Source organism: Nothoprocta perdicaria, unplaced genomic scaffold (genome assembly GCF_003342845.1).
Source record: "Nothoprocta perdicaria isolate Ctin4 unplaced genomic scaffold, notPer1 scaffold_53, whole genome shotgun sequence".
NCBI classification, from domain to species: Eukaryota; Metazoa; Chordata; class Aves; order Tinamiformes; family Tinamidae; genus Nothoprocta; species Nothoprocta perdicaria.
The window spans coordinates 3,504,363-3,530,792 of NW_020455788.1; the positions used below are offsets into that span (position 1 = coordinate 3,504,363).

A 26,430-nucleotide genomic window follows, 5' to 3' on the forward strand; every position below is an offset into this window, starting at 1 on the left:
TTAAAGCAGCAGAGCAAGCAGTATCACACACAGAGCAGGGCTGAGAGCTTGGGTTTGAAAACTCTTTATGGCAGCATTATATTCTTGGTATGTTCAGCAGAGATGTGAGGAGAATACTGATTCTGCACCAGAATCCTTAGTATTGATTGAAAATTATTAAAAGGAGCTTGGCAATCATACAAGTTTGCATTGTTTTCTTTGCCTGCTATCATATGTTACAAGCCAGAAAATACTTAGCAAAGCCCCATTTAAAATCACAAGTCAAAAAAAAAAAAAACCTACAAAAGAAAGATCGTAGGATTCAAGAGTAGGAGCGGCCTCTGACTACAGTGGATTTATTACAGAGAATTCCAACACAGGCCTGGGAAGTGAAATGCTTATCCACACTGGACAGGGAAACAAATAAGACATGATCTCCAGAAACAATTGGGAGTAGGATAATATTTGTAATTAAACCCAAATCTGGCAATTAATTAAACTCAAAGCATGTTTTTAAGACATACCGACTGTGTGCTTGACAGACTGTAGTGCTGCTAGGAACAGCAGGGAACATTGCTGGGTGAGCAGGACAAGGTGTGTGTGCTTCCTCTCCCAGTTTCTGGGCAGTCTCCAGCAGAAAATGGAGAAGAAAAAAAAATAACCAAAGGGGAACCAATATCTTTTCCACTTCCAAATGAGACCATCAAAACCCTGAAACGAATGCAGTACAATCAAGCATTGATTCAAGTCTTGTTAGACTCTGGAGATGGCAATATATTGGGTAATTCAGGACTCATATCACAGGCTTATGTTGTTTATGTCCAGAATTCTTCTCTTATGGTTAGAAGCCATATTTACATATAATTTGGTTTTACATATTTTTTGCAGTGGTCTCAATCATGATCATGTGCTTGATGCCATTTTATTCAACCATAATAACTGTTCTGTGAGTCCTCAATATGTTTTTTATTCCTGAACTCCCTTTCTCTAATCTTTTGCCAGAAAATTATCACTTTGTGATGTTTAATAATTATCCTCATTATTTCTTTGTTCCATTTACTATACCCATACATACTCAGATATGTACCGTCTACTTCCTGGGTATCCAGTAATGCTTCTTGGGTACCTAGCATCCCCAAGCCCAAACATTTAATTAAAAAAGAAACGTTTTAAAGAAGTGTTTTATTAAAATCAGTAAGGCAAGAGATTCTTTGCACATTCAGCTCCCAGCAGGGAGGTGTCTGCTGGATTTTATAATAGCTACAGCAGAAATCAAGTTAGACTGAACTTAATGAACTGGCCTAGCTGCATGTCTGTGTTTTTATAGGTTTTCTAATGCTCACTGTTTTCTTAATTATCCATTTACTGTTTTTGTATTGTACTAGAGCTTCATTACTCAATGTTTCTGCTATACTTGAGAGACGAAAAGTACATTTGCTGTGAGTGCTAAGTGTTCTTATTATATCTACAGTGAGAGCCTCGACATCCTGAAATCCATCTGTATAGCACAGAGAATTTCTTGCAAGGAAAATGTACTTATATTCTATGTGTTTTTCAGTGATGCCATTTTGGAAAAATATCATCACAGTAAAGGAAACAAAAAGTTCAGTTCACAAATCTAAAGGGAACTTAGTTAAAGCTGAGGGAGACTCGATTTCTTTGATATTCAAGAGGAAAAAACAACTCTTAGAAATTCTGTTTTGAGCCACTAGGAATCAAAGAAGTATTCAGTTTCCAATTACATATTGTCCTTTCAAAAATGTGAATACCAGTTAATTCATATCAGTCACGGGAGAAAAAGAACAACATTCAAAAGCCAGTCTCTCACTGAAAACCACAAAAATCTTCTGGACTAGGCTCTGCTTCACCTTAGGGATTGGGGAGATAAGGGAGAAAGAACGTAGAATACCCTAAAGAGAAAAAGGAATGAAGGAAAGAGTATGCAACAGAGGAAAGAGTATGCAATACATTCAGTCATTGTTCTTTTTTACTTGGCTATTTGATCTCTTCTTTAGGAAAGAAAGAAAAAGAAAAGTAAAAGAAATAAGAACCACTTTATTTAGAAAATTTAGCTGTTAGCAAATAAACATACATTGATTTGTAGAAAGATGTGAGGATAAAAGTAAAAAGAAAAATCCCTCAAACAAGTAAAAGTTTTGCATGTCAAACATTAACAAAGTTTCTATTATCATGTAACAGAATTTTTATGATTCTTTCAAATTAATTCAAACCATGGCTGTTAGATTTTACACAGTGCATGATGATACACTGCAACACGAAATGAAACTTCAGGCTAAATTTTCATTTTGAGAAGTGAAATAAACACTCGGATACCCTACGAAGCTGACAGTGTCCATTATTTTATTTGTTATTTAGGTCTTTAAAGACCTAAATACCTTCGGTAGCAATAATAGCTGGCCAGAACCAACTGACTTATGGAAACACAGGTTTCAGATACTTTCTTCAAAATACTGTTCTCAGCCCTATTATGCTTAATGTCACTCAGAACAGTCCCAAGAAAGTTGGAGAAAATTGCCTTTTTTGCTTGTTTCCTAATATGCCCAAAGTACTCTGTTGCAGTTTTATCTTTTGTCATTCCATAAAGTATTAACTGTGTTTTTTTTTTTTTTTTTATGAGCTGACACTGTTAAAAAACAAAACTGTTACATAAACTGCAAAGAATGTATTTAGAATGTACACATTCTAAATTAAAAAACTGGATGGAAAAATCAAGTGATATAATACAAGTAGTGATGTTGGGTCCAATCCTCCAGGCTCACTGACTTCAGTAGGCCTGCCTACTCATGTGCATACAAATTCTTGCAGGATCACACCCAAGGTTAAATCATGGGAACTAAGAAATGGAAAACTTTCAAAAGTACTTTTGAAAATAAAACAAAGGGCCAGCTGAAACTAACGGGAAATTTTCCATTGACTTCAAAGACAGTAGGGTAGAATCAAAGCCAGAATCAGAGCCATGGAGCTTCATATATGGAAAAGGAATCCATGATTTTGTACTAGTTTCTCAAAAATGTCATTTCATTATAGAGCAAGTTCCTTTATCACTTTACTCATTTCTGGATTTTCTTGTGAAGAAGTACATTTTCTTACAGACTAGCACAAATAAATCCACTCCCAAGTATAAAATAAATGTCAGAAATATCATATTCAAATATTTAAAGTTAAGCTTAAGATAACTAGCATACACTGCAAAGTCTGTTTTATGTTACAGTAATTATAATTTTGCTGAAAAAGCATTAGATGATATTCTAAAATATTATACAGGATTGCAATGAAAATCAGCTTTGTTTTCCTTTTTTTCTTAAGAGGGGAAGAATATTCACTTTCTTGAATTTCCCTACTAGATTGTGGCACTGGTTTAAAAAAATAAATATTTCTCCACAAGTGTTAGAAAATTTTAGCATGGAGCTGAGCTGAAGGTGCTAAAAAAATACGCATTTTCTTCTTTCTACATTTTTTTAAATGTTTGTGTGATCTCTTGGTCAGGCTTTAGTTGGAAATGTCAACATATTGTCAGTCAAATGTCAGGTGACGTATGATCTCTGCTGGTCAATCAAAGCACAGGAAAATGACTTGTTTCAACAATAGAGAACTTGGCCTTGAAAGCAGAAATTCCTGAAAACCAGAGATGCATTTACATTCTTTTTTTCCTTGGTGTTTGGGTGTATTTATGTGATTGAATTTTGAATGGGCATTGAAAAGAGATTTGTAAGCTGTTGTGTGGATTTCATCTTAAATCTTTTTCTGTAAACATGTACACCACAAAATTGATCAAAATAATAATCAGTCTTGAGAACAGAAGCTTCTCCATATCACTAATGTGACCAATTGCAGAAATGAAGGACATTTTCAATAATAAGCCTTCTCATTGCTGTAATGAGCAGATTATTTTTTGTATGGTTCTGAAGAATGAATACATTTTAAAAAACAATGATATTTAAGTCAAGAACACCTGAGGAGCAGAATAAGAGGTGACTTTCTTCAGTTAGCTATTCCCATTTTCTTAATCTCAGTTTGAAGTGCAAGATGGCTCATTTGATATTTATGGCTATACAAGTTCAAGTGGTATTAAGAGATGAAATGACTGTTTATTCTTGGCACAGAGTTGTCAGAGTGATTTGTTGAATCAAGACAGAGGTAATTTGCCTACCTGGAGTAACCTGGTATTATCAACATGAAGTATATTATTTGCTCCTAAGGTAAAGCAACTATTATGAGTTCAAACCCCTCTCGTTTCCGGCTGCATTAAAATCTGGCTGCAGTAGAACTTAGGCACTTTCATGTCATGTGGACCTTAATATTTGCCTTTTGCAGTGCACAGTGACACAGTAACTAGAGGTGTTTTTTGGCTTTGGCTTTGCAGTGCCATTCAAAAACCATGAAGGACAAATTCCCCCTGAAATCTAGAAAACACAGACTTGCAACTTCTCAGCATTTAAAAGGACTTTTGTCATCCACTGTCAGGGAGAACAAGGTAAAACCAGCACGGTCACTTTAATAGCTGGTAGTTAAAACAAAGATGGATTTGAATAGCTACTGTGGCTGTCGGCAGCATGTGTTTGTGCTGTTCTGTCACAAAGCACAATAGTTTCCAAGCTGTCTTAGCCACAGCATCAGGGCAAGCTGTGTACTTGTTTCCTTGTAACCTTGTAAATCATACTGTCCATTTACATGCCTTCAGTAAACAAAAGAATTTCTGCAAGTGCTTTCATTAAACTGAATTCCCCACTGTGACACCAGTCTTCTTCCCTATACTTGCACTGAATGAGTCTGTCTGAGGCTGTCAGTAAAAGCTGAAGAGCAAAAAAAAAAAAAAAAAAAAAAAGAAAAAGAAAAAACAACAAAGCTGGAACAGTCAAACCTCAGGCCATTAAGGGCCACGTCTTCAAAGGTGGATGTCTAAGCAGAGAGAACGTGTGGTTTCATTGATTGAATGCAGACTAGGAGACAGGAACTTGTAACTTTTAATTTTACTTGTGCTCCCGTCTCACTTTGCAACCCTTAAGCAACTTAATTTAACTCTCTGAGGAAGATATGGTGCTGCTTTTTTTCTTTTTTTTTTTCCCTTAGCGTAACAGCACCTATTGCCAAAGGCCAAGGGAGACTGCAGACACACTTTGCATTGTCCTCATTCTGAGCTGCTCCAAAGGTGCAACAAGGCCTCCTGAAGGAAGCGCAGAATAACCTCCTAATGCAGAATAGTTATGTAAGATCCTAAATCTCTAGGCCTTACTCTGTAATATCCCATATATTGGGTGTTATCCTTCATTTCTCAGAAAAGTATGAGCTGATTCTGATATTGCCTGTGCCAGAGCAGTTTTGTCCAAAGCCTAAAGTTTCAGGTAGTTCCTGTGTATGCTGCCATGACTCGGTATGCAGTCTACACCCAAATGCAAAATACACCCACAGAGGCTCAGTTTCTAAATCTCATCTGAGATATAAAGACACTCTCTGAATTCCACAAGGAGGCCAGTAGTGCTTGTCACACAGTGGTTTTGTGGGGGATTGTTTGTTAACCCTCAGAACAAAAGCAGCTCAATCACAAGACCTCATCTCCCAGGAGAAAATGGGAAGGGCCACTGAAGGCTTCTCAGCAGGAAGAACAAACTATATATCAGCTCCAAGCTAATGTGTTACCTCTCAGTGAGGCCATTGCCTGTGATAGCAGGGGTCTGGGCTCAATGACCTAGGAGGTCACCTCCAGTCCTGTGTTCTCATAACACACAAATGAACCAGGGAATTAGCCCATCACCTGCTGGCAGCCATCTGGTCAGAAACATGGCTAGTGTTGCAGTTCCAAAGGTGGAGTGCTCAAATCTCAAACGTACACATGCAAATGAGTAGCGGGATGAATGTAATTATCTGTAGTATTGCCAGAAAATACCCTCACAACACCAGCATGTGAACATTTAGGTCTGAAGTTTGGAATCCTTATTTTGATTACTTCAATGCAAAACCTGAAAAAAAGATCAGGATATTAAAAACAAAATTTCCTTAGTGTTTGCTGTGACACTGGCTTGATGAAGACTGTGGCACTGCCATAAACCTAGTTCTTTGCTGGTTGAATAGGCGCCAGCAGAGGATACTTTATCTTGTTTGCTTTCAGCGCCTTTGTAGTGAGATATCTGGGAAAATCTATCCATGCAGCTTGTTGGAGAATACTGTTTTGGGGTGCTTGGCTTCATTTTACCTTTTATTATGCTCAGAAGAGATAGAGTTATCATAAATATTCAAGCAGAAAGCCAAGTGGATTAATTGAATTAATCAATCATATTTACTTCATGTTTGCATTAAGCTTAAAAAACACATCTGTTCATTTATATATTCTACCTTGCAGTTTTCCAGTTATCCTGAGCTTATTATGAATCTAAAGGTACTGCCATTTTTATTCTGGCTCTTTCTCCTAGACTCTTGTGAGTTTGGAAGAATTGAGCTTTTCTGTTTTCCCACAAGATTCAATACTTTGTGATTATAGTATGTGAATACTACTTGCAAATGTGATTGCTAAAGGTTTTTCAGACCACCACAGCACTTCTGAGAAGATAAATGAATTTATCAATTAAACAGCACCACTTAGAGCTCATCTGTGTGCAGGGGGAGTCTCTTTGCTATCCGTTAGAAAGCTGGTCTTGCTTTGATTCTTCATTTCATCATCTTCTGCTGTTTCTGACAGTAAGGTGTTTTTCACCCCAAGAACACGTCAGGGAAAAGATAATCTCTAAAAAGAAGAAAGCCTGAAAAGTAGAGGTGGTTTCTGAGCCGTCTCTGCAGAGACGGTGGTTTCTCCAAGCAGCCCTCTTTCGAGGTCTGCTCCATTGCTCTTGTCTCAGTTTAGTTTTAGATTTGGTTCTGAGGGAGGGAAAGAAAAGTATGACTTACATGCACTATTTCTTCTTCATATTGTTTCATACTCAAAGAAATTCCCTAAATTTACTACTTAATTTTTCATTATACTCATCACCCATTTTAATGAGTAATGGCTGGATGCTAGTGACACAGTCTGAATTAAAAAGAATGGCCAGGAGGTGAATGATGATATAATAACGAACATGGCCACCAGGTCTTGGGGTACAATTATCTGTTAGTGACAGAGCAGCATTTGAACCTTCATGGCTAGCCTCACATTATATCATGGCTATATTATCATTACTATCATGGCTAGACTCATATGCTGACACCAAAGCTGAGCCGACTATTACAGACACAGCTTGCAGATACAGCGTGGAAGTATGGAACTGTGACCACAAATTTGTAATTGCATATTTTAAGGAAGGAGGAAATAAACTATCTGCATTTCCTGTTAGGAAACATTTACTGACTGCCACCATCACAGATATTTGGATAATGGGCATAAGCTGAAACACAGGAGGTTCCATCTCCAGGTGAGGAGGAACTTCTTTACTGTGAGGGTGACAGAGCAGTGGAACAGGCTGCCCAGGGAGGTTGTGGAGTCTCCTTCTCTGGAGGTCTTCAAAACCCACCTGGATGCCACCCTGTGCCACATACTCATGCCACATGAGCAGGAAGGTTGGACTAGATGATCTCTAGAGGTCCCTTCCAACCTTGAATATTCTGTGATTCTGTGACACCATCCTTGTAGCTTAGATCATTAAAACAGCACACAAATAGTGATTGTTAAAGAATACATTTTAAATATTGCAATTTCATTTAGGTTTACAGTATAAGAGAGGTGTGCAATTTTTTGAATTGTTTATTCAACAAGGGAGAGGAAATCATTACCATGGTCCTTGAGATATTATTAATAGTGATGGGATAAAATTGAGGAAAGGATCTAAACAAACAAGGATGTATATTTCCTCTGATCTCATTTCTTCTCATCATTGTGTTTACATTGAAATTTTATTTGTTAAAGTATCAAATGTAAAAAGAGAAAAAAAATTTTGCTAAACTTTCCTTACCTTGAAGCTCAGAGCTATGGATTCCCTAGGTTAGTGAAAAATGAGGGTCTTTCAAGATACTATATCTCAAAGAAGATGAAGTGAGCAAGTGGCTGTTTTTACAAAGGGTTCTGCTTGACAGTCTTCCCAGCAATCCGAAAGAAAAAAGACATAACCTAGCAAGTTCACAGACTTTATATAGACTTTATATAGTTGCTGGTCCAATGACCTCTTTCTCCAAAGCCTAGGTAGGAAACTGAGAAAAAAGATCCCATCTGTAACATACAAAGAATAGAAAAGGAATTTTAAAAAGAATTTAATGATGTTTCTGCAAAGCTTACTGACATAAAAATTACAGATGTGTTCAAAATGAAACTCTAGATTCAAAACATTCAGAGCTTCAAGGCAGTACAGTTCTATATACGGACATTGTGGCTTGGGTTGTTCTCTACAGGAAAGGTTCAAAGGTCATTGAAGACATGAGTCCAAACCATGATGACACGTTTCAGTTTCTTCAGTGGTCAGTACTTCATTTTGTAAGATTGTCCGTCCTCTAAAGCTAAAACAAGACATTGCTATTTAGGAAAATAGAGCTTATTGTAGCACTAGAAGCATCTTTGACATCTTTGCATCGTCATTTCACCATTTTATTTTTGTTCTCACTTTAAAAACTCATGGCCTCAAAAAAAAACCAGGTACAAAACAGCGATCTCTCTCTTCCCATTTGCTGCATCACATTGCTCTAGCAATGGCCAGGAGTAAATAAAAATTGCTTTGGATGTATATTATTTGATCATTTTTTGTTTGATATTTTATTTATGGTTATTAACACTTACCTGAAGCTTTGAAATGCAGAATTCAAGTGGTGTCAGTGACTTTTATGCTATCAGATAGTTTAGAGGATGGCACTTATTTAACTTCTGACTGGTATTCTCTGAGAGTAAGTGGAATGGATAGGTCAGTGTGTGCAAAGTGTTTCTGGTGTTGATCTCAATCCACAGTTCTGACCTTAAAGTGTGACCGCAAAAAATATAAGCAAATCCCAAATGAGATAGTGAGTGGTCTTTCTAGGTCAGTAATAAGAGATTGCTGGAGTTGCAGTTTTGCCATCCTTTCCCCTTGTAGGTCTACAATAATGCTGCCAACTGTGGGACTAGGGAGGGCAAAGTGGGACTGTCTCCCTGCCTCCTGTCCTGAAGCAAATATGTATGAGGAAAGACCTGTTGCACACGAGACTGTTGTATTCTTTTCTGGCTCTGCTGATGCTGTTTGCTCCACTCCTGTGGCACATATTTCAGTTTACTACCTGCTGTGTAAAATACATTCTTTTATCTGTTTTAAACTGATATTTTACTAACTTTGATGAATCTCACTGACTTTTGGTATAAAAAAGGATATGATTTGCCTACAGGACTTTTCCTAATTCAGTCCCTGTTGTTGGATAATGTGAGGCAGGTGAAGGCTGGTGTCTGAATTTATGGCTAATTTGCTACAAGTGTCTACACAGGTCATTTTAAATTTATATTCATTGTAGCTGTAGCTCAGTAATTCGTAGCACAGGAATTCTAAAAGTGACAAGTACAACTAGAGTGAATGCATTTAAACACTGGATGCTTAGTCAGTCCTTATCCATGCTTAAAAAATACTTGGTTATTAGTAATAATGCCAATGAATTCCTTTGCTTTGGCAAGCCTTTCGCCTTTGTATATTTCCTATGCAGAACTTTAAGTAAAACACATTTGCATAGAATGTGAAAACAGATTTGGCTTTCGTCTTGGATACAAGATGGTTTTCTGCTTCACTGGAACAGAGGAGGGCAATATCTCCCAAAGGCTCAAAAGCCTTGAAGATAATTGCTGCCAGGGTGGGTTAGTTTAAGCCTGTTTGGATAGAGCATGCGGCAGTATCTCTCAGGAAATATGGTATTAGGAAATACTGTTCATTTTGATTGAGCTGGCCAGGAAAGGATTTCTAAAATAATATTATACAGTAAACAGATTCTAGTGTTCTGGACTGAGCTGATTCAAGCTCTTTGGAGTCAGTAAATCTGTTATCCTCTGGAGTAGCTGCAATTGTTTGATTTTTGTGCTATATAGTTTGACACCTGTTTTGAATTCAAGCAAACTATTTGCCATCATGGAACAGAGAGGTCTAGATAAATATGAAATGGAATGGTTGATAAATTCCTGAAAAAATCAAATTGAAGTTGTGTGTTTGAAACTACCCAAGCGACCCCTTTTTAATATTTTTTCTCGTTTTCAGAGCATCTTCTGTTCTCCGGGTTGTATCTCCTGAGTAGCACACAGAGACACAGTAGTCCAAATGGAGAAGTGAGGTGAAGGTATCTTTGTGGTATAAGAAAATTTCCTTGCCCAAACAACAATAGCAGCTGTTCAAACTCACAAAAATCTTTTCTCTGCTTGTAGGCTGGTTGTAGGCTCCACTGCTCTTCTTCTATCCATAATGCAGTAGTTACTTCCTCATATGCTCCATAGGTGTCATTCCACTTCTGCTAGTATGTATCTGATAAGAAATTAAACAGGAAGATGTGAGCCTTGGCTTGCTGTTATGTCTCATAGAAATATCTTCTTGGCCTTTCAAGCTGATATGCTTTACAGTCCCCTTATTTTATAGCCTCTTTTACAAAAGGGTTGTGTAGAGGTCAGAAGAGACTAGCATAGGTAATAGAGTTGAAAACACTGTGACTTGGATTTAAAGTTAACACTGGTTTTACACCCCATATCAGTGGATTAGAAGAAATGTGTAGCTTATTAGTATATAGTATAAAAAGTATAAATAAATACCCCCTGCCTCCAATATATAACATTTTGGTGTATACATAAATGGAGATCCCAGTTCTCCCGTGCTTAGGAAGGCATATAGAACAGGGACTGCCTCAACAAACTCCCAAATCCCTCAGCAGATTTTCAGATGAAGTCCATTTAAGATACCCAGAGGACTGCATAGCAAACGAAAGAGTGTCGTATTTGATTCATGCAGTGACCTGGATAGATGTACTGTTCTGCAGACGGAAGAAAGCAATAATTGGATTTTTGAGCAGGCATATATTGCTGCCCATGGGATAGCTTAAAACTCTACCTCACATTTTTTTATGTTTGTGCCTCTGGCCCTCTCTCAGGTTTCATTGTGTACTGCCTCCCTGCCTTCCTGCATTCATTTGAGGTGTCTAGTTTTGTATAAGCACAAAATGCTGATAAGAATACTACTGTGATTACTTGCAATAATGACTACGCTGAAAAGTAGCGCAAGGCAACATACTGATAAACAGTCTGCTTGCCTGAAATGCCTTGGCACTTGTCAGCTGGACAAGTTGCTCTTGGGCTGAAGGCCAATGCAAGGCTTCTGCACCTCTTAGGACCCACTTAAAAGCTATTAAGAGTTTAAGTGGTGCACAAGTCTCTTGTTGGCTGCCTGCACAGGGCTAAAGATAACCCACTATGCAGCATTAATGGCACAGGACTCTTTCTCACTCCATTGCTGCTCTGCCTTGATGTTGGGCCTGCTGGCAATTTGGATCTCTCTGTTGCAACTGCACACAGACCTCAGAGACAAAGGGGAGAAGTGGAAAACAAAGCTAAATTGCTTTCTGTTTCCTCTTCTATCTCTGTCAGGATTCATTGAGGGTGTAGGCTTTGAACTTCCAAAGTGAAATAAGCCTAGTAGAGTGCTCTAAAAGACTTTTAGAGCAGTTACTGGGAACAGGTAATGACCTCTGAAAGTTTAGGACTGAATACCAAGCCTTTAGTATACTATGAGCTGCTTCTGCATAATCACATATCCATGGTGCAGTATTTCCCTTCACTCAGGACCCTGTGAAGGAAATGAGATGTTTAGTTGTTGCCATTGCTGAATCCTTGCCTGTGATCCTAGTCAGAACACTGTGTACATGCAAAACATGAAGCAAGGTGAAGCAGAAGAAAAACATGTGGTCTATGTGGCTTTAATACTGAGGCTGAGAATCACTGGGTTAAAACCATCTATTTATGATTTCTAGCTGCTTCTTATTTATATTTTTGCCTGAAATTGAAACTTCTCTGTTACAGTTCTGTGCAGTCCCATACAGCCTCTCCTTCTCAAAGAACTTTGCAGTTAAATAAGTAATCTCAAGCGCTGCTGGGGAAAGGAAGAGTTACTCCATTTCACCAAAGAACACTCTAAGAACAATGTGCCTGAGAATGATTTGTCACTGCCAGAATCAGGGCTTGTACTGACATTCCTCACATCACTGAATAATTTCTTTAGTCTCGCTGCCTATCATTATGTTCTTCAAACCTTTCATTCCTCAGTTGTGTACATATTTAGGACATGTGTTTGGTCATTGTATGGAAAAGGGACATAGTACCTGCTAACTGAAAATAGGGACTATCATACAGACTTAAAGAAATCCTTGCATAATATACCCTGGACTAGTCTGAAATGGGAAAATTCTGCCAGCAAAGAAAATAAGCAAAAAATAAATGGCAAGCCCAAATAAAACTGAACTGCCTGTTTGATATTTTTTCTCACTGAACTCTAATGGAAATCACTGCTTTCACTGGTGTCCAGATAAACAGTGGATTTTATGAGAATGCCACAGCAAGCTGGATGTTTTTGTACTGATATACAATAGGTCTGGGAGGGAGGCTTATTATTTTATTCTTTCTGATTCTGATGTTATGTAGGGTCACATGGTGTTTCCCGTGCAGGGTGCTATAGTGCCATTCTTGGAGTAGTGACAATACCGCCCTTTTTTTCCACCTATGTATGCAGAAAAGAATAGTTGTTGAGTTTTTGGAAAAATATAAAAAGTCCAGACCTTTTTCAGGCACCCTTGATGCTGAGATATTGCGCAGTTGATAAATAATTCAGCTATTCACCTGAGTATCTGTATATTCTTCATCCATCCTTTTAATATCTTTCCCCTTTCCTGTTAATTAGTTATCTGATGGCAATGATTTAAAAATTCGTTTGGTAGCCTTACCTGTGTTGCATACAGATTAGGTGTCATACGAGTAAAATTTTTTTTTCTCTAGCCAGGAAACTTGTCCTGTTCAGTGCTCCCATAATACCTATATCTTAGGTGATGGGTCCTTTTCAATGTTAAGAGAAAATTAGGGTACAAGCAACTTTCTTAGTGCTTCTTAAGAGTGCCTTAGCAGTGTTTTGGAATAGCTCTTAACACTGTGAAGGAGCAGTATGTTAAGTAATATTAAAAGGGAAAGGAGTTATCTCCATCTGGCTTTGTTGGAAGGATATACATACGATGACACTTAGAGCTTTATTTATATCAAGGTAGCTCAGAGGTCGGGGAGCAGCTAGTACCATATTTTATCCCTCTGCCTTGTGCCACAGATAAGGAAGATAAGAAAGTGGCAACCCATACTCATTTTCCTAAGACCATAAATGAATATGATATCCCACAAGGTAATGTGACACCATGCAGAATCTCATCAATGATGTAGCACCATGCAACACATTGAAAATGTGTCAAGATGTTGTCTCCACAGAAGCAATGTTTAGTCACTTAGGTCACTAAAAGCAGCTTTTTCAAATTACCCACAGACGTTTTGCCAGGCTGCCCACATATCGCTAGATAAAAGCAAACTGTTTGCTTCACAGTGCAGAATAATTTATAGCTAGAGACCAATTTGCTTGCTAAGAAACAGCAGGTTGCCTTCATTTTTTTTTCATAGTACAAAATATATTATAATAAACACAACACAGGACATTTGTGTTCTAAAAGGGGAAATATTTAAAATTAGTTGGGTATGATTATTTTTTTCAAACAAACAGACATGTCCAGTTTTTATCACAGAAAGTTTTGTCACAGACCCTTTGGAAAAGTGTCAGGAAAGCAAACAAAGAATTTTTTTTACCTTTTCTTGTCCTTTTACCATGTTAAGTAGAACTGTCCAGAGGCAGATAATTCCACTTCATGACAACTTTCATTTCGTTTTAAAGTAGGAAAAGCAAACACTATTTTATGAATGCTTTCATGAAATGAAATTGTGTCAAAGGTTTTTTTTTTTTTTCATAAAACAGTCAAGTTTTTATTCTTCCTCTCTCCTTTTCTCTCTCCCCCTCTGGTCATAAATGATCAGAAAGCATTGGACCTAAGGCACATTTCTTATTGAAAACATAATCAAAACTGACAAATCTCCATGAAACATTTTGACTTCAATGAAACCATATATTTTAATGAAAATGCATTTTGTTGAAATGTTCCAGATAGCTCCTCATGTAAGATTCTTTTCATCTGCCATTTCAAACTTTCTCAATACAGCTTTACATCATCACATATTACATTGCTGATTTTATGGAGTCCTAGATGAGATGCATCAAAGCTATTTCACCTAAGATATAAAATCAGCTCTTCAGGCATGAAAGAATTAATTCACCAGCATTCTAAATTGATCTTTCTGGCTTTTTGACATATTAGTTAAGTTTTGAACATCATTAGACTGGTGAAAAATCAGACTAGGCCTTGGGGGAAGGTTAATAAAGACACCAATAGCCCTTTGCTAGTAGATGCAAAACTCCATTTAATATCGGTCCTGGAGGTGATCATCTGTTCCTCTTTGCCTGCTGGAGCGAAAATACCATGATGGTCACCATCTGGACTAAGACTTGCAACAATCAGCAATTTTATAATGAAAGCACAGAGATTTCCTTATAAATAGATGCTTGGGCTGTCACAGCCTTGGGGCTTCCATGAAGTCCTAGACAATTCAAAAGTTCAAAATAGTTAAAAATTTGGAGTTCTACATGTTTTCTTTTCCCAAGGAGTCCTGTCTTCTTACGGAAGCAGTTCCAGTTTTAGTTTTGTAGTTTGCCATTTGTGTCCTCATTACTTTTTCTGCTGACAACTGCAATTAACTGCAATAACTGTTTTTGACAATTCCTATATTAGAATTCAGGGCTCCATAAGCAGGAAGTCCTTAGTGGAAGTCTTCCATTTTTTGAGCTCCCACTCTTATACTAATGGAAATTAAAAAGGTTATAGAAAAGTCTTGTGCAGTTTTATTCAATGCAAATGGACAGTCAGCTTGAACTGAATGGTATGGCAAAACAACAGATAAGTTTGCGTAGATAACACAGGGATGTCTATGAAAGCAGCTGCAGTAGGAAATGGGCTGTTTCTTTGACATTTGCTCCTAGGTGTTCAACAGACTTTCATTTCTCAAATCAAAAGGAACAAACTCTTTTTATCACTAATATAGTCATATTCTCTGACATACATTGACTTTGAAAAAAAATTCATTGACAGAAAAAGAATCTGTGGGAATTTATCTTTTTTTTTCACAGAATTGAAACCATCAGTTTCAATTCTATGGGCTCAGGGTTTACAGTAGCTGCTATTTTATTAATTACTACAGGTCATACGGTCTGTGTGAAGTTATACAACATCAAGTTTTATGAACAACTTCCTTCTATCATAAATAAATAATTGTTAAACAGAGCAACAACAATATTTTAGTCCAGATAGGCTGTGTTCTCATTGTGAACTTCCACACCCAGTTATGAACAAAGCTGCAAGCCTGAAAAGGAAGGACGGCACAGCTCACTGTCCAGCAGGATAGCTGGTAGCTTTGAATTTCTGGCTTCAGCCCAAGTGCTTATAACTTAGTTCCTGTAGTTACTTCACTGCCACATCCTCAAATACAGTGGTTGCTGTGAGGTAGTTATAGTTTGTTCTGTCTTTCGATCTGCAACTATTTTCTGCTATTCTGAGGAGGGAGAAAAATTTGCTATAGCTGCTATACTCCTTCCAAAGTTTTTCTCTATCCTGTTTTTTTTTCTTTCCATTTCCCTCTCTCTCACACACCCTCACATCTATATAATAATTACATTCTGTAGATGAACCTACAGGCAGAGAGCAGGCATGAACCATGTTGCAGATCATATCCAATAGTCATCAGAGAGAAGGAAAACAATTTTCCTAGAAGTGGTGGTTTGTCCAGCATGTCACACTACCAGACAAGGCAGCAACCTCCGATGATCCTGGACTCTTGATAGCAACAAGAAGTGTGTTCATGAGTGTGCAAGGGGGGAGGGAAGAAACACAGAGGGAAGAAACCTGTCCTATATTCATTAATTTGTTTATTGACAGGAAAGAAAGTTTCCTGCTGTCTTAGCTCCCCCTCCTGGCAGTCAGGAATAGATCTGTCAGACTCTGGACTGACGGGAAGCTGAACATGACCCAGGTTTCCAAAGGCAAAGCCTTCCTGGATTATGCTGTGAGACCTTTTAAAAAGGGGATTTCCAGAAGCCCGTATGCTTCTGGAAAATGTCTCTGTTTCATAATATGCAGAAATATAACTGGATAGAGAGAAAAGAACTGGAGGAGAGGGTTAGAGAGGAACAAGGGGGAGAAGAGTGGAATGCTGTCTTCACTCACATTGCTGCAAGACAAACCACTTGGTAAACTTCCTCCTTTTTGTCCCAAGGCAAAGCCAAACCCATTTCACTTTTCTCCAGGAAGCTGTCTGATATGAGCTTAGAGAGCAATTCCACTTGCAAACTGGGGGCAGTAGGGGTTCAAACAAAGATATGTCCTGAGCAATGAGAAGAGGAAAGAAAGAAATATGAAAAAGAGCTTGTCCTATAAATTTGCTGAGTTATCATAATAATAGTATTGCAAAGATAATATCTTTTCTTGCCAAAATCTATGCATATTGACTTCACAGTATCTGTAACCCAATATAGACTAATTTTTAGGCTTCGTTTTAGTTCTAGCTACTCCTATGATCCTAACAACAATGTTCACTTTAGGAGAAGAGGAGACCACAGACCTTCTCCTTTCATCAGTTTCTCCTCTTCCTCCCTCCCTCTTCTTCTTACATAACATACAGCCATAAGCACTAAGTAGCCTCAGCATTAAGCATCCAACGAAGCTTCTTGAAAAGCACTTTGGATCCTAGAGAAACAATGTCATTTTCTCTGTGCATTTGCTGCAAAGATTATAACATCACATTGAGAATTTTCAGCGCTAAGTTCAAAACCAAATAGCTCTCAGAGAAAGGTATACAGTAAGCCATCACTTTAGGCACCTAATCAGTACAAGAAAAGTGTAATGTTCATTCATGTGTAGATGCAAAACTCTATTTACATAGTAAAGAGGTTATCAGGTATTATTCTGTAATTATTTTTGTTATCAGCTGATAAAAGTACAAGAACAATTTTCTCAAGCCTGTGAGGCACTGCCTGTGCTAGTCTCCAAAGAAATGGAATTGCATTTGTTTTCTGGTTGTCATTTGATTCCATACATACTAGCCTTGCTAGTATGCTATATGCTGTATATGGTAATGACATGGAGTAAGATTATGACATGATTATGATGTTGGTCTGCAGTAAAGCCAAGTAGATTAATATTGAATGGTTTTGTGCTAAATGGGATTCATTGACTGATATCAGTGAAAATATCACGTATGACTGTGTTTGTTTCTTCTTGCCTTTACATTGTTGTTGCATGGCCCTCAGGTTCAGATGATGCTTAGTGGTTGGAATATCATAGAAATAGGACCTACAATTCCTACGTCCTGTTCTCAGTTCTGTTAAGGATTCCTTGTAGGTGAATAGCCAAGTATTGTTATTTTCACCTCAGAAAAACTAACGGCCTTAACATAAAACATGTCTGATTAATGAAACCAGACAACCTGACTCAGTAGCCCAGCAAAATCAGTCCTGTATCTATAACACTGGGTAGCCAGTAGGTAGCCATAGGCAGAATGTGCTCTATACTCTGTTTTCTTTATTTGACACCTATTTCTGCATTTTCTCAATTAAACATTGCTGAGTTCCTAAGCATCCTCATGCACCTTGACTTCCACACCTGGGATTGTTTGTTCGGAAGTCTGCAATATAAATGGTAGTGAGATTGGCCCTGAGGAGCTTCAAGAGTTTTTTATTAAAGCAATCTAGACACAGACACTGAGGCAACTTTGGTCAGGGAATTAGGAAAGACGTATATAAAATACCAACAATGTATGAATGAGTAACATTTTCAGGAATATACTTGTTTATTGAAAGTAAATTGTTTCATAGTTATGCATAGTTGGTTGACTGAAGCTTGAAGTTGTGTGAATAACTTTCAATAGTGCAGGGGAGACTTTACTATCTTTGCTGCCGATTATCCAGTGTAAATACTTTAAATCGAATGATATTGTTCTATTCCAATGTGAAACATAACAAATTAGAAACTTTACATAGCACTTCTGTGTTAGGTTGTTACTCGCCAGCTAGGAAAAGTCATGCCAAAAGGGAATTTAAAGAGGGAAAGTTTTAAGAAAGATAGTGAGTTAAAAACTTCGATCAGAAACACCTGCAAAGATACGTATGGGAGAATTTCCACTGATTTCAGGAACTCAGACCACTAAGCCAAGGTTTCAAATGTGGCCACCTATAAAATATGTATATGTTCTCATCTATTTCAGTTATTTCTGTCATCCTTATTATATCATTCCCTAAATCTTGCTAGGATTTAGTATTCCAGTTGCAGTAATGCAGGAAACATGCCAGACATTTGGAAGGCATAGCTTGTTCTCCAAGGAAGACGTAATGAAAAATAATATAAACCAAAAGTACAGGATAAGGAAGTGGATAATTTTCCTTTAGGAAGGCAGCAGGACTGGGGAGACAGCATCATCACTGGGTATGCCCTCAGTCTTGACAATTAGTTAAGAAGACACTGTTTCAATTTTTCAGCTGTCTGAAATTAGTCAATTTTTTGTTAGCTTATTTGCTTGTTTTTTTCACAGTGTTACTTTTTAAAATCAAGCAGGTTGTTTGACTCTTTAAGATTGCAATCTTAATTTTAAGTCTTTGGGGTACAGATTTCTAGCACAAGGACTTAACTCCTGCATTAGGATCCCTGAGTTTGCTGAAAAATACTACGGCTGCAACTATTACCACTGCTATGAATTATTATTAAGCATTTATAAAAGAATGCTATGGTAAAGCCTTTCCCAAATAATTTATTGAAGCACATTTATTTCTATCATGGCTTCCATATTCCTTCCCTCTGTCACACCACAGTCAACACTGAAGTGATAAATATCTTATTAGATTTGTCCTTGTGCTTTTCCTAATACAATCTGAAGCAGTTACCTGAGTGACAATGCATATTTTCTGTACTATGAGTTTTAGAGTCTTGGTTTATTAACCATTGCTAGCTGTAGTTTAGGATACTGGCATTAATAAAAGGACTAATTTTCTCTTAAGGAAAGAGGGAGAAAATATGCCATTGGAAAGTTTAAAAAGATTTCTAAGGACAAAACCCATGTAATCATAAAAAATAAGAAATGAACTTCGGAATGCCAGCCCCTGAAGTGCTCCTGCAGATAATGACTGCCTAGTCAAAGGAGTGCTGATGCTAAAGAACAGTGTGTTTTGACTCCTTTTACTAGATAGGAATGAAATCTTTTATTCAGATGTCAGGATTACATAGGTGAGAGGTATTCGGGCCACAGGGCAAGTGAATATGCCTCTTTATGTGCCTTTTAGTATGACGTTGCCTCCTTGGAAGAACCTGAGAGAAGCCAAAGCTGTGACTTGTGGCTACACATCTTCAGCTGGGCTTTCAGTCATACTTAGTAGTCAAACACAACACAAACAGCAACTGGAGTTATAATCAAAACACAAGTCAGTGCAGCATTTTTGCCCTATTAGGAGGTACAGACTGTTTCTCTCCGGTTACAGAAAAGGACTGGGAGAATCACTGATGTTCTGTATGGTCCCAAGAATCTCAGAAGAGGCTCTGCGTGTCCTTTCTTATTTTAAAAGACAGTGTCATAACAGATCAGAGCAGTATGATCCAGATGGGAGACAGGCCATATTAAAGGCGGATAATTGTCACACTTAGGCTTTTGTAAGGATGTAATCCTGTTAGAATTTCTCTACAATATCACGTCATCTCATATAATTGAAGCAAAACTACTCTTGACTGAAATATGCCTGCGAGAGAGAAAGCTTTGAGCAGCAGAGCAGCTAATCTTACTGTTTCTGGAAGAGGACAGTTTACAATGCAGGCATACGGTGTATTTGCCATTTTGGATGCATAATGATGGATTATAGGACTTTTCTATGTTTCACTTTTTATTACAAACTGTTCCAGCCTTGGGGCTAGTACCTGGTGAGTCTTCTGACTAAATTCAGTAATCTGCAATGGCAAAGAGAGTTTGATTCCTAAGAGAGTTTCTACACTGTCAATCGATGAGGTTCCCAGAAGCAGCATTTGGGACATATTATAAATTGCACAGCTGCAGAGAAGAATGAGTTTTCAGATGCCATGTACTACTGAATTACATTTCTTGCACATAAGCAGCATTTGTGACATATAAAATGCACAGCTGTAGCAAAAAGCTTTCAGATGATGTGTACTCCTTAATTACATTTCGTGCACTTCTAGAAAGGATAGACAGGACTTATACAGGACTTATATGTCATAAATAAAGGAAAATAGATTTTTTTAAAGTGATTTCTGCTTCCTGAAAACTCTGTTTCCTGAAGCCCCAAACAGTAAGCTTTGATTCTGGCTAACAAAGTGGAAAAATATTCTGCTTATGTAACTGCAATCAAAGGCACTGAGCTCTGCAGATCCTTAGGACTGTCCAAGGTTTATAACCTTCAGTTTAGGTTTAAGTACATAAACTGCAGCAAATTTTATACAGTCATGTGAAACAGTACCTAACAAGGCACGACAACATCATACATTGCAATATTTTTTATTGCATGCTTTAGATAGTTGAATTGTTTGGTTGTAAATCTAAATAATAGTATCAAGGAAGGTGAAAGTTAAAAAGTACACTGTAGAGCAGAAAATGCACAACTAAAAACTTACCTAGACTAGAGATAAAAAAAAATTTCAAAAAACTCTTCACAGACAACTCTGTAGGAGAATTAAATGAAATACCTAGCCTTTTTGGCTGCAGAAAAAAGGCTCTCCAGCAAAACTGCTGTATTCTTGCCTAATTCTGTGCTGATATGCTAAAGCAATACCCTAGCAAATGTGAATCTGTTTCATTTAGTATACTGGTAGTTCTAAAGTCTGTGAGCAGCACAATTCATATCATTTACAGTATTAAGATGATTAGTTTTAGCAAATATGTTGCCTTACAGCAGGTTTTCTTGTATTCATAGTTTACCATACTTACTTAAAAGATTCCCTTCATAAAATGCTAATTCAGTGTAGTGAGATGCAATAATCTGGCAGGATACATTAAGTTGGAGGAGAAAATATATAATGATATCTGGAATTTAAGTAGAACATTCCAGAGTACAGTAGGAAATACCAAAAAAAAAAAAAAAAGAAAAAAGAAAAACAGATGATGTGATTACATACATATATATAGTAACAGCCCAGATCTGTTCTGCTAGGTGTCAGTGACAGAGCTTTCATTAAAGTGAGTGGTTCTGAAAAAAACAGAAATTTCTAGCAAAATGTTTAAGTTTTAGAATTTAAAAAAGACTGTGATTGAAATATAGGGTGGAGTGATTGCAGCCTGCAGTGATGTCAGTAAAAGTCCTTCAATCATGGCAGTAACTTCGAATCAATCCATTTCAAGATTACTTAATAGTAATAGTAAGTCAATTTTTAATATTAATACTTTTTTTTTTCCCAGAATGCCATAAAAAGTATAGCCTTTCAGTAGTTTTTCAATGGGCTGGATCTTCATTATTGAAAATTTCATTTTATTCAGACTTTTCTTTTTCTCTTCTTTAACAGGCTGGCTGCACCCAGCAGATAGCTGATATGAAGACTTTGCTGATTGAAGAAAGCTGACTGTAACGCCAGCAGAATTCTGTGAAAGGAAATACTGTCCCACCGAGCAATTCACATACAGACACCTTTTGGTAGCTTTAAATTGCCTGTTGCTCACCTACAAAGACACAGCTGTTGTTTCTTTCAGCGCACATGGAGGAAAGCAACAAAGTTTGTAACCCTGGCTAGTAAAACTGTAGTTTTCTCATAAGAAGTAGGAAGTAGGCAAGGATTATTTTATACTTAGCCTCCAGGACTTTATCTCTTGCCTGAACACTGGACAAAAACTAAAGCCAATTCTAATGACCTGAAATTTTGCTACCTGTGCTTTATTATTGTTATCAATTCTTTAATACTTTGGTACTTTATTACTTTAAATTAGAAATGGGCTCGTGGACTAGAATGTGGCCCACAGACTGGGCTGTTCTCATGAAATCATGGCTTATCTTTTCCCTGGGGCTCTACGTGCAGGTCTCCAAAACTTTGGCCTGTCCAAAAGTGTGCCGCTGTGACCGAAACTTTGTCTACTGTAATGAGCGAAGCTTGACCTCAGTGCCTCTTGGGATACCAGAGGGTGTAACCGTCCTCTACCTCCATAATAACCAAATTAATAATGCTGGATTTCCTGCAGAGTTGCACAATGTCCAGTCTGTGCACACGGTCTACCTATATGGCAACCAATTGGATGAATTCCCCATGAACCTGCCCAAGAATGTCAGGGTTCTCCACCTGCAGGAAAACAACATTCAGACCATTTCTCGGGCTGCCCTAGCTCAGCTCTTGAAGCTAGAAGAGCTACACCTGGATGACAACTCCATCTCTACTGTTGGTGTTGAGGATGGTGCGTTTCGGGAAGCTATCAGCCTCAAGCTTCTGTTCCTGTCCAAGAATCACCTAAGCAGCGTGCCAGTAGGCCTTCCAGTGGACTTACAAGAACTTCGGGTAGATGAAAACCGAATTGCTGTCATTTCAGAATTGGCCTTCCAGAATCTTACCAGTTTGGAGCGTCTAATTGTGGATGGCAATCTCCTCACTAATAAAGGCATAGCTGAAGGCACTTTTAGCCACCTCTCCAAACTCAAGGAATTCTCAATAGTACGGAATTCACTAACCTACCCTCCTCCTGATCTTCCAGGTACACATCTACTTCGGCTCTACTTGCAGGACAACCAGATAACCCATATACCACTTACAGCCTTTTCAAACCTCCACAAGCTGGAGCGTCTTGATATTTCCAACAATCAGCTTCGGATGTTGGTAAAAGGGGTATTTGATAATCTCCACAACCTGAGGCAACTCACTGTGAGGAATAATCCCTGGTTGTGTGACTGCAGTATTAAATGGGTCACTGAATGGCTCAAATTTATTCCCGCTTCCATCAATGTAAGGGGTTTTATGTGCCAAGGACCAGAACAGGTCCGAGGTATGGCAGTCAGGGAGCTCAGTATGAATATGTTGTCATGCCCCACCACCACCCCTGGTCTGCCACTTGTCATCACACCAGCCTCAGCTACAACCATGCCAACTACGTTGATTCCCACCTCATCAGCTCCTCCCCCAAGTAGCAAATATAATCCTCTCACTCCCACCATAGCCACACTCCCCACTGTGCCTGACAGGGAGGACAGAGAAAAGGTGACACCTCCCATATCTGAACGAATTCAACTCTCCATCCATTTTGTGAATGACACTTGCATCCAAGTTAACTGGTTGTCCCTTTTTACTGTAATGGCGTATAAACTCACGTGGGTAAAAATGGGCCATAGTCTGGTAGGAGGAATTGTTCAGGAACGAATAGTTAGTGGTGAGAAGCAACACTTAAGCTTGGTAAATCTGGAGCCCAAATCCACTTATCGGATTTGTTTGGTTCCACTGGATGCTTATAACAATTACCGAACGGGAGAAGACACTGTCTGTTCAGAAGCCACAACCAAGGCTTCCTACTTAAACAATGGCAGCAACATCCCCTCCAGCCATGAACAGACAACTTCGCAGAACCTGGGCTCCCCATTTCTGCTGGCAGGGTTGATTGGGGGTGCAGTGATATTTGTCCTCGTGGTCCTGCTCAGCATTTTTTGCTGGCACATGCACAAAAAGGGGCGTTACACCTCTCAGAAGTGGAAATATAACAGAGGCCGACGGAAAGATGACTACTGCGAGGCAGGGACCAAGAAAGACAACTCCATCCTGGAGATGACGGAAACCAGCTTCCAGATTGTCTCCTTAAATAATGATCAGCTCCTTAAAGGAGATTTCAGACTGCAGCCCATTTATACCCCAAATGGGGGCATTAACTACACAGACTGCCACATCCCCAACAACATGCGATACTGCAACAGCAATGTCTCAGATCTGGAGCACTGTCATACGTGATAGTGAGGGGAGATGGGGGTACCTAGGACAAAGAGCAAAAACTCTGGAAAAAGTAAACCCTCCAATAACAATGAAAAAATTACATTTGATAAATGTTACGCAGATGCATTTATGCATTTGAATACTCTGTAATTTATACGGTGTACTATATAATGGGATTTAAAAAAAAAAAGTGCTATCTTTTCTATTTCAAGTTAAATGCAAATGGTTTTGTAACTCTTTGCTTTTTAAATCTTTAAAAAATATTGCTAAGTACTGTACAGGGTTGTACAATAAGAACCCAATGTCATGGCAAAGGAAAGAATGACGCATTCTTCAAACATTAACCACTTTGCTGTCGAAGCTGTCTGAGGTATCTGAGTTCCTAGGTGTCCTGTAGTACAGGAAAATAAGTGCATATTAAAACAGGGTCACTAGGAATAGACAAAAGGTAATTCAGATAACATGGGTACAACTCTGTTGACTCAAACACAGAAGTTGCTGTTGAGCTTCAAACATTTTGAAATAATTCTGCTCCCCCTTACCAGTTTTCTATTTCCTACCTCCAAGTAAAAGCTGGAGTTCTGAGTGCTTCTAGAAAGACTGCATTTGATTTGAATAGGTTTTCCCCAATATACTTGGCATAGGAAAGGTAGGCAGAACTCAGTGTTAAATGCAAAGTGACCTTGATTCCTATTTGCTAAAGCTACTCTGAAAATGACCCCCCAAAGTATATACTTTTATGTTAGAATATATTTCTGCTTTTCATTATGATTAAGAAGCTTTAGGCATTCTCTGACCCTACTCAGTGGGAGATGAAGGTTATCAGTATGTAACAGATAGCTGTCATTAAGTTGCACCTCTCTTTAATAGAGCAGCATTTGTTGACACAGCATGTTCAGGTGAAGCCTGAACAAGGGAAATTTTCAGCTCTGTGGAATCCTTTTAGAACTTGTAATCTAAAAGTGCAATGTTACTAAATACAATGTCAATGGAAAGGTTGCCATTTACTTTTACGGTTCAAGCCTCATTTAATTTAGGGACCTGAGTTATGTTCTGCACAAAGAAGTAACAAAAAGAAACAAATAGAGAAAACAAATAAAAAATATATATATATTTTTTAATTAGAGGAAAGGCTTCCAGGCTTATTTTTGACTGAAATATATTGAGCAGGGAGAACTGTATACAAATTCTGTTTCTTTTTCCTCTCCTCTCCTCTCCTCTCCTCTCCTCTCCTCTCCTCTCCTCTCCTCTCCTCTCCATGGAGTGTGGAGATGGACATTAACTAAGCACTTGATTAGCTGAGGAATTTTGAGAACACAATTACATGCTGTCCCTCCAAATTACCCTTTTTTATCTTAACCATTTTCGAAGTTTTCCACAATGATCTGTGATTTAAAAGCAGTAGGTGGTCTTAGAATTTGCTCTCAAGTTCTTCAGCTGGAGTCACTTCTGAGTTCTTGAGTTTTACATGCACTATGCAAAACATCATACTTATATTAAATCCATGGTGCTACTCTCAAAATTATATAAAATTCCAGCAACTCCATTGACTCTGTGGCTGCCAAAAGATCTAGATTCCTTGCCAGCTCAGATTTATTTCTTTTTTTTTTTCCAGTTTGTTTGTTTTTCATTGTTTCTCACTTTCTCAGCTTGGAGACAAAACAAAGTTCATAACAGGGAGAAAAAAAGAGAGATAAAACTTTCCTGAAGAAGTAGGGAACCAAAAACTTTTTTTATGGTGAACAGCTAGGGACAAGGAAAAAAGTCATTAGAAGTAGACTGGAAGCAAAGACTTAAACACTGTCACTATGGAATGATTAGATTTTTTACTTTATGAGGCTGCTTATGTTGGGACAAAGGGTTTTAATCCTTTCCTTTGCTTATTTCACTCTATCCATTCTGGAACCCCCGCAGTCTATGACTGTGCAGTTCTGAAATCGCATGACAACACCCATTTTCTGCAATGAGAAAATGAATCCAATTGTTTGGTGATAGATGGCAAAGTATAATCATTACGTAACAAACTGCACCCTCTCCAAGATCTTTTATAATCACAGTTTGAAATTCCACTCTATATTCTGTATATTTGCTATTTTCTTCAGCTATAACAGGTATTTTAGGCAACCTGTGTGGCCTGTATGGGTAAAGTCACTGAAATTTTGCTGAATAAAGGCTGCCGTATGATTTCACATGGTGTAATTCTAGGTAGACACGTCTATGCAAAGTGTTTTCTCTGTGACCAATAATATGATGAGAAGATTGATACTTCTGTTTTGTTTGCTTGATAATATTTTAGCTTCCAAAACCCATAAGACAAGCAGCAAGTAGTTGTGCTTCTGCACGCTTCCATTGCATGCTGTATGCATAAGAGTTTGTTTGAAATTAAGTAGATCCAGCAATTTCCATGGGGTGTGGTGA

At 38.0% G+C, this 26,430-nt stretch overlaps 1 protein-coding gene across 1 annotated transcript; it reads left to right on the plus strand.

The window, feature by feature from the left end:
* The first annotated feature begins 21,624 nt into the window (after positions 1-21,624).
* Positions 21,625-24,938, plus strand: FLRT2 (fibronectin leucine rich transmembrane protein 2). Its single transcript, XM_026048304.1, has one exon. The coding sequence runs from the start codon at positions 22,042-22,044 to the stop codon at positions 24,028-24,030; it is 1,989 nt and encodes a 662-aa protein (XP_025904089.1). The 5' UTR covers positions 21,625-22,041; the 3' UTR covers positions 24,031-24,938.
* Positions 24,939-26,430: the final 1,492 nt, after the last annotated feature.

What these genes read in the sequence shown, in the direction of transcription:
- FLRT2 (XM_026048304.1), top strand. Translation starts at nt 22,042, where the DNA reads ATGGGCTCGTGGACTAGAATGTGGCCCACAGACTGGGCTGTTCTCATG.